The following is a 9,655-nucleotide window of genomic DNA, read 5'->3' on the forward strand; positions in this document are numbered from 1 at the left end:
TCGGGTGTTAGGATACATATGTAGAATATACCCAAAGTGGTGAAGGGTATCATATAGTCGGCCCAGTCCGACTTTACTACTTTCCTTACTGGTTTTATCTCGATATCTTCCGAAGGTTGAATGATTTAACACAGATGGATAAATCGGTTAATTTGTCTTAGAATTTCATACTTTTGAAACCCCCCACCTATATTTATAATTTTTATTGGGGATATTTGGTTTCCAATAAGAACACAAACAGCCAAATTACAGCGAATTCGGTTGAAAAACATGCTCGAAGACCTAAAAATTCAGAAAATTAGGTGTACCGTTATATGTGAGCTACCAGAAAAAGTTGATCTATATTTAGAATTTTTAGTGGGAAAATTTAGTACCCAATAATAACTCAATGTATCAAATTTCAGTGAATTCGGTTCAAAAACGTGCTCAGAAATCCCAAAATACCGAAAATTGGGGGATAAAAATAATAATAATAATAAGTTTGTCTTTTCTGTGAAATTTGTTACAAAATACCAGATTACAGCGAATTCCGTTAAAAAACGCGTTCAAGAACTCCAAAATGTCGAAATTTGTGGGGTACTCTTATATGGGGTCTACTCGGAAAAATTATCCTATATTTATAATTTTTATTGGAGATAAATGCAACCCAATAAGAACTCAAGTACTAAAATATAGCCCAATCGATCAAAAATACGATACGAAGCCCAAAATATCGAAAATTATGGGGTACCTTTATATGAGAGCTATGCCTAAACGCGGACCTATATAGCCCACCTATGAACTTGACCTGCATGCAGACAAAAGACAATTCTATGCGAAATGTTGGCAATCTATCTTAATTCGTTCAGAGGTTAGAGTAATTACAACATGCAGACGGACGGAAATGCTTACTTTATAGGGTAGGAAATGATTATTTCGATGAAGTACAAACGGTTTTTATTTGCCAGGATGTTATTATTATCGGGGAAAATGAACTACCAAATTAGAGACCCGGTTATAAAGACTTTACACAAATGTATGCTGTGAAAGTCATCTCTATGATACATTTTACAAATACTTGCCAAATATTGAAATAATTTTAAGCATATTCAGATAATTTTCCTCTGTAGATACTCAATGATCTAATGTGAGAAAAAATCAATTAATAGTAGAATCATCCTTTCACTTCAACATACACACACAAACACAAATTAATTTAACTAAATGACCATAAAAATTGATACAAGTTGTCTACTTAGCGCATGACTTCATTGTGGGTAGCATCTGTGGTAATCCACTTATTTCAAGGTTAATTTTATTTAACTACTTTTTTAGTTTTGCACAGAAGACTATAGGAGGTGATGCAAATGTGGTATACCCATTTGTTTTTAGATTGCCAAATTTTTATTTTTTATCCGATTAAATTGAAATTTTGCACTTAACATGCTACATGTGTTGTCTTTCCATGTATCAATTTGAAAATAATATTATTCTAACAATTTAAGAGATATTTGAGAAAATATTAGAAATCCCATAAAAAGTGATTTTAAAAAAAGTGCAGGTAATGTGGTATACCACATGATGTTAATGTAGTATATTATAATTTTCACTTCCAATTGATATCTTATATAATTTATTGTTTTTAATGAATGCGAATTAGCTCGAGATTTATGTCTGTTAAGATTTTTATCGGATACGTTGAGTGGAACTTAAATTTTTATTATATAATAATGTCTACACATGTCAATATTAAATTTTTTTATGGAGAAGTTGTTAAAACTCATAGCCTTTGTTTTTCATCCTTGTGATTCATTGTAGACTCTCGTAGAGTACAAATGTTTCACATAGTAATGAGATTTTGTCTAGTGCTGGCCTTTTTTCATGCAGAATCAAGGTATACCACATTACCTACACTTGTGTTTACTGAAGAAATGTCTAATTTTTTCCAAATTGGTGATTATGTGGTGCAATCGCGCATATTATTTGATTTTTAGTTCATACTGATTATTTTAATGCTTTAGTAATAACGATTAAAGTACATCCGTAAAACAAAAAATTATTTTTAAACTTCAACCGAAAAAAAGTCAATTTCATGAAAAATTTTATTTTTGGTACTGATTCTCAACGTGATTTAAATAAATTAAACAGGTCATTGCTATCTTATTTTTTTGAGAACAGCAAACTATAGAACATGTTTCAGTTATTCTAAAATTTTCAGTTTACAAAAAAAGTGACTATACCACATTACCAACCTATACCACATTTGCATCACTTCCACTAAACAGGAACTAAATGCAAATGCAAAACAAAAAGATTTTAATTCAATGTGAAGCAGTTTATTTATGAACACTTTTATGATTTCATGATGCAGCAGATAACGATGATCATGAAGATGACTAGTCATAAAATAGGTCTCAATGATGTTTAACTTAACTCAGAAAAGTATTTAATTTTTTTTATTACATTAAATATTCATTTGTATACTACATTATAATTTAAAGTAAATGATGTGTGTTTTTATTTGGACCTAAATTTATTATATAAACTACTGTTTGGATATATAATTAAATTACATGTGATGTTTGAAAATCCGTTTGGATTTTGCATAAGCAATTGGCAAACATATTTCCAATAATACGTTTAGTACTTTATTACATTGAATTACAAATTGAAATAATAAAATATAAATCATTTTATGCAAATTCTGTAACCGTAGTTTAAAATTTTTATACCACCACACTTTCCTAATTTTAATTTATGTTGTATTTAATTTCCCCATATTATCGAGTATTTAATGAAATCTTGTAATTTTTATTGTAGTTTAAGTGTAATTTCCATTAATTAAGATTTAATTAATTGTTTTAGTTCGCTAAACACTTCTCACGAATATGGTTGTTGGCGCATAAAACTAAAACCAACAACAATGTATTAATTATTTAAAAATTTGAAAAAAAAATCTCTTCATTAGTCATTAATTACAAATCCATATTAACAGATCATAAAATATATTAATTGTTAAATCATGATGCAGATGTTGTATGATGTTCATCACCGTGACGAGATTATACAGGGTGTAGCAAAATGTATTTCACGAAAAAAAAGTCGCTAAAACTCGCTAATCCGGACTGCATTACAGAATCTGGATATGTAGACAGGGTATTGTAGCTTTTTACAGCCCCAAGAGTTTGTATGCTGAACATCACATATTTTATACGGTGAAGGGAATCGGTCAATATTCCTAAAATGACCAAATTTTTATTTTATGGCGTAAATTTTCACCTCGAGAAAACATGATTTGGAAAATATTTCAGCGCTAGAAAGTGAATCTGTTAACCTATCATAGTTCAAGATGGTTCAAATTTCGCACAGGCTCAGAATATAGAACCTAGAAAGTTAGATTTTCGTGGTAGTTACAATATGTTCAGCCCCGTTCGACTGTACTGCCATGTGCACTGGTTTATGAGTATTTTTATTTAAACCGTAGCATGCCACGAAATTACAGTTAGAATTATGAGCCATGAAGGGTTTTCTTAGTTTTGATCGACGCCTTCAATAAAGAGATCAAACAAAACTTTACATATTTTAGTGAAATTTGTACACATTTTATTTAAAGTAAATATTTTGAAAATGAATACGTTTAGTTTTTAGTAAAAACATAATGCTATTTAAATGATAACTAAATGAATAAATATTTAAACTAATAAAAACGCCCATAGTCCTGAAAAAATGGTAACTCGGATTGATTACAGAAATCAATTGTCAGATTACCAGTATCTTATTGTAATTTCGTTCGCTTTTATATAATAAAATAATTATACCCTTCACCACACTGTGGTACAGGGTATTATGTCTTTGTGCATATGTTTGTAACAGGCAAAAATAATCGAGATAGACCCATGGATCCTTTTGAGAATATGCATAGAATCACTTTCTGAGTCGATTTACGCATGTCCGTCTGTCCGTCCGTCCGTCCGTCTGTCCATGTTAAATTGTAAACAAAGTACAGTTCGCATTTATGATCCGAATTGGATGAAATTTGGCACAGGTCTCTTAATTGGCCCAAGGACGAACCCTATTGAAATTTGAGAAAATCGGTCCACGTTTAGGCATAGCTCCCATATAAGGGTACCCCAAAATTTTCGGTATTTTGAGGTTCTTGAGCGCGTTTTTTAACTGAATTCGCTGAAATTTTGTACTTTGAGTTCTTATTGGGTAGCAAATCTCCCTACCAAATATTATAAATAAAGGTCCCTTTTTTCGGATAGCTCCCATATAAGGGTACCCCAAAATTTTCGGTATTTTAAGGTTCTTGAGCGCGTTTTTTAACTGAATTCGCTGAAATTTGGTACTTTGAGTTCTTATTGGGTAGCAAATATCCCTACCAAAAATTATAAATAAAGGTCCTTTTTTCGGATAGCCCCCAAGGGTACCCCCAATTTTCGGTATTTTGAGGTTCTTGAGCGCGTTTTTTAACTGAATTCGCTGAAATTTGGTACTTTGAGTTCTTATTGGGTAGCAAATATCCCTACCAAAAATTATAAATAAAGGTCCTTTTTTCGGATAGCCCCCAAGGGTACCCCCAATTTTCGGTATTTTCGGGTTCATTGTCTCGTTTTATAACTGAATTCTCTGAAATTTTGTACATTGGGTTCTTATTGGGTACCAAATTACTCCATTAAAAATTATAAATATAGGTCCAGGTTTCCTGGTAGTCCCCATATAACGGTACTTCCAAATTTTTGGTATTTTGGGGGTTCTGATCGTATTTTTCGACCGAATTGATTGTTCTTATTAGGTAGCCAATCTCTCCACTGTAAATTATAAATATTGATCAATTTTTTCTGGTATCCCCAATATAAGGGTACCCCCCAATTTTCGGTATTTTTAGGTTCTTCAACCAAATTCTATTTATACCCTTCACCACACTAAGGTACATGGTATTATGTCTTAGTGCATATGTTTGTAACAGGCAAAAGGAAACGAGATAGACACATGGTTCCGTGTGAGAATATGCATAGAATCACTTTTTGAGTCGATTTGACAAAAAAGGTCTAAGTTTCGTGAAAATCGGTTCAGATTTATATAAAGCTCTCATATATATTTTCGTCCGATTTAATGAAAATGGTGCACCAAAGTCCCTATATATATTTCGATTTGCACGAAATTTGGCACAGCGTAATGAATTATCTCTAGAATGATGTGTGTTAAGTTTCCTGGAAATCGGTTCAGATTTAGATATAGATCTCATATATATTTTCGTCCGATTTAAGGTAAATTGTGCACAAAAGTCCCTATATATCTCTCGATTTGCACTAAATTTGGCTTAGCGTAATGAATTCTGTCTAGAATTTTGTGTGTTAAGTTTCCTGAAAATCGGTTCGGATTTAGATATAGCTCCCATATATATTTTCGTCCGATTTAATGTAAATGGTGCACCAAAGTCCCTTAATATCTTTCGGTTTGCACTAAATTTGGCACAGCGTAATGAATTAGGTCTATATGTGTGTTAAGTTTCCTGAAATCGGTTCAGATTTAGATATAGCTTCTATATCTGACCAAATGAAAAATTTAGTATAGGTTCCAGAATGGCATGTTTATGGATCGATTTTCATGTTAGTGGTCCTTCAAAAATTCGACGTCTGTTATGATTCATCGGTTGAATATGCCCAAAGTGGTGAAGGGTATCATATAGTCGGCCCCGTCCGACTTTACTACTTTCCTTACTGGTTTTTTGTAGTCGCTGAAAAATGCTACATTGGATTATTATTACGTTCCAAATTTTTTAAAAATTATATATATATGTCCAAAAGCCAACCAGACAGCTCCCATATAACCGTACCCACCAATTTTCAGTATTTTGGAGGTTTTGATCTATTTTGCGACCGGTTGGCTGTAAATTAGCTTGTTGAGTTCTTAATAAGTACCAAATTCAAATAAAAAAATATAAAAAATTATATCGGCTATGCAGGATAACTTTAAGTGGCACAAGGTCAACATTGCGAGCGATAACAGCCACCTTTGAACAAATTGAGAAGGAGTCTGCCAAAGTGGGTCTGACTGTAAACAGCGAGAAGACCAAGCTGATGGTATCAACGCGCAAGACGTCCAGTAGACTCGGACTATCTGTGGAACTTGAGAACTACAGCTTCGATGTAGTTAAAGATTTTATATACCTTGGTACCGCCATAAATAAAACGAATGACATCAGTTTTGAAATTTAGAGAAGGATTGTGATGGCCAACAGATGCCACTATGGTCTAAGTAAGCAGTTTAGAAACAAGGCCACCACCCGCCAGACCAAACTCACACTTTACAAGACGCCGATACTACTCGTGCTGTTATATGGATCTGAAGCATGGGTACTTGCGCAAGCAGATGAGGCAGCTCAAAAGGCATATAAAAGGGAGCCTTCTGATGGTTCCCGTAGAAGGAGAAGGCCACGAATCAGATGGAAATACCAAGTAGAAAAAAAAACATTTTGGAACATAGTCTTTCAAATTGGATGAGATGCGCACAAGACAGACGCGCTTGGAAATCTTTTTTAAGCACGGCATATGGAACAAACGTTCTGTAACAAGCCAGCTAAGTAAGTAAGTAATTTTTTAGGATAGCCCCTATATAAGGGTACCCTCCACTTTTCGGTATTCGTGGGTTCTTGGGCGCAAAAGTATGGAATTCTAAGACGATTTAGCCATCTGTTGTTATCATTCTACCTTCGAAAGATATCGAGATAATAAACTGGAACGTCAGGTTCGAGAACGAACTATATCCGTCGCAAATGATACCTACGGATTTTCGGTATTTTTTAATATTTAGCATGAAGGAGGTATCATATAATGATACCTCCAAATATTCGATAATTCCTACACAATGTAATCAATATTGATCCCGATTTAGGTATAGCCTCCAGGGACGTACGCATACAAATTTTTCCCCTCAGTGACAATTTTCATATGACGATCGCCTCATATAACGTTGCCCTCTAAATTGCAGTATTTTAGGGATTTTATACACATGTCCCACTCTAACATGCGTCGTCAAAATCTCTCCACATTTTGGGGTTTTGCTATTTTAGGAAAAATATTCATTAAAAATTGCTGAAATTCGTATTTGGTGTACATTCGCTGGATACAATTGGTGGTATAGATATATTTTTTGCTATGTTCCCTATATCTTCATTTCGAGTAACTATTAGTATACCTATGATGGAGGGTATCCATAGTTCGGCCCGGCCGAACTTAACTCCATTCACACTTCTTTTCTATTCTGTTTATGCGTGAGGTTTACCCAAAATAATGCCGTATTCACGAGACTTGGTCCCGCTGACTGTTTAGGTAATTCGAAGCCTAAGGTGGTGGATTTAATTTGGCATACCGGTTTCTAAGTGCTAAAAAAACTTTTCCGTAGAAAAACTTTTAATGTAGACCCACATTTTGGTGTAGCTCCCATTTTGAACATTTAGTCGTATTTTCAAAACTAGGTGGTTGTTATTAAGTATTACGGGTTCTTAGTGGCAAACAATTTATTTTTTTTCAGAAAATTTTCAATAGGTCAACAGGCTTTCACATAGCCTTGGGAGTTTTCAGGCTTTGGTTGCATTTTCCACCACCAATTTGGCTTTCGGCATTCTTGGTGAGTAAAAACCCTCTATATTTAATTTAAGTCATTATTATGAGATAGCCTCACATATAAAGAACCGCAACGTTTAAGTTTGTTTTGATGGTCCTCAATCAAAGTGAATAATACCCCTGCAGAATCCATTTGTATTTGGATTGTAAACTATTTTCAACCTAAAGGCTAGTAAATAAATCGGCCTGGCCTTTGGGATTCTGTAGTTTCAATATCTTAACTATATATAAAAATTAAAAATCGGCGATGGCAAACAATTTGAATATTGTTTCATAAAATCGAATCACTTGGGTCACCCTGTTAGTAGAAAGATTAAGTGCATTTTACATGTTCATGTTTGGGTGGCCAATTGAAATATTAGGAAATATGTAATTATGCCATATAAATGGAAAAACGTGGATGGACGACTTATAATATACATTTAACATAGAACCACTCAGATTCTAAGTTGAAAGGTATATTTGAAAGTAAGCAGAGAGGAAGACAAAATTAATTACTACCTCGTCGTCGAAAAGGGAAATGTTTTGCAAGTAACGACAGCAACAACAGCATCAATTTGAAAAAAAAAAAAATATCTTGATTAAATTCATATATAAAGACCATTGATTAGATCTTCAATGGCACAGTGCACCTTTGTAATTGTTAACTGCATTTTCAAGAGAGATTGTCTATCTGGAAAGGAACATCAAGATGCGTTTAACTGTATTTTTAATTGCGGTAATTTTGGTTGTAACCGTATCGGCAGGAGGTGGTGGAGGAGGCTTTGGCGGTGGTAACCAATGGGCCAATAAACAAGGTGGTTATGGTGGTGGTGGTAGCAGAGGTGGTTATGGTGGCGTTGGCTCCAATAATCCTTGGGCGAATAAACAAAGTGGAGGTGCCTCATATGGTGGCGGTTTTGGCTCAAATCCTTGGGCAAATAAACAAGGTGGTTTTGGAAATGGTGGAGGAGGTAGAGGCGGCTTCGCTGGTAAACATGGTGGCTCTGGTGGTTTTGGTGGATATAATGGCGGTGGTGGAGGCGGAGGATTTGGTGGTTTTGGAGGTCATGGTGGATCCAGTGGAGGTTATAGTGGTCATGGTGGATCCAATGGAGGTTATGGCGGTCATGGTGGAAACAATGGAGGTTTCGGAGGTCATGGTGGTGGCAACAATGGCGGTTTTGGTGGCAATCATGGTGGTTGGGGATACAAACAGGGCGGTGGCAACCCATGGGCCAACAAACATGGTGGTGGCAGAGGTTCTTGGTAAAAGTCAGCAGAACATTATAAGGATATTCTGATCCCAAATGCCATTGATACATGTTCATTAATTTCAACATTGTGTTATATTTTCTTTAATAGTTTTAATAAATCTTTGCATTATATTTTTATATAAAAATCTTTGTTTTTATCTCAGGTGGGTTTACATGAATATTTTGCATCCTCTCTCATAGGAATATTGACATTTACAAAAGATAGAATTTTTATAGAGAGTAAGATATAACAAAAATGTGGACATATTACACCATTGTGTTCCAAGGATATTTCGAAACCAAATTGGCACCTGGAATACTTAATTCCAATTATTTTGAATGGAATTTTTGATAGCAACTCAGAATGCTCAAAATGCCGAATATTAGGGTTACTGATGAACGCGAGACCATAGACCAACTTAACCTTTGGTCGAATCCTGTGAACATGACACCCATATTCTGCGGAACTTGTGCGCACTTATTTCTCTTTCCTTACATTTTGTGACGGTTATGCATTCAATTCTTTTTAATAATCCGCTTCAAATATTTTTGTTTAAACGCACATAAATATTTTCAAACACCAGCTAATAAGCTTAAGAAATACATTTTATCCTGTTGTGACAGGTAAATTAATAAAAAAACTTTGTTTCACAAAAAAAATCGAATTCTTTAAAAGTATCAGAGCGTGACAGCTAAAGACACTCGACAACTTAAAATATTACCAATTCTTTCAAAACTGAAAGGGGTGTGTGTGCATGTGTGAATGCAAAATTAAAATGTCAACTGAAATTTAAACAAACAACAAATTGTCTG

General features: G+C 34.2%; 1 protein-coding gene across 1 annotated transcript; it reads left to right on the forward strand.

The window, feature by feature from the left end:
- Positions 1 to 8,298: 8,298 nt before the first annotated feature.
- Positions 8,299 to 8,859, forward strand: LOC133330197 (uncharacterized). Its single transcript, XM_061538661.1, has one exon. It carries the CDS (start codon positions 8,299 to 8,301, stop codon positions 8,857 to 8,859), a length of 561 nt encoding a protein of 186 aa, XP_061394645.1.
- The last annotated feature ends 796 nt before the right edge of the window (positions 8,860 to 9,655 follow it).

The sequence above is a fragment of the Musca vetustissima genome, unplaced genomic scaffold (genome assembly GCF_032173495.1).
Source record: "Musca vetustissima isolate MV318-11 ecotype Yass unplaced genomic scaffold, APGP_CSIRO_Mvet_v1 utg141295, whole genome shotgun sequence".
In the NCBI taxonomy this organism is placed as follows: domain Eukaryota; kingdom Metazoa; phylum Arthropoda; class Insecta; order Diptera; family Muscidae; genus Musca; species Musca vetustissima.

Bases quoted from the DNA above. Each gene is read 5' to 3' on its own strand.
- LOC133330197 (XM_061538661.1), top strand. From the start codon at position 8,299: ATGCGTTTAACTGTATTTTTAATTGCGGTAATTTTGGTTGTAACCGTA.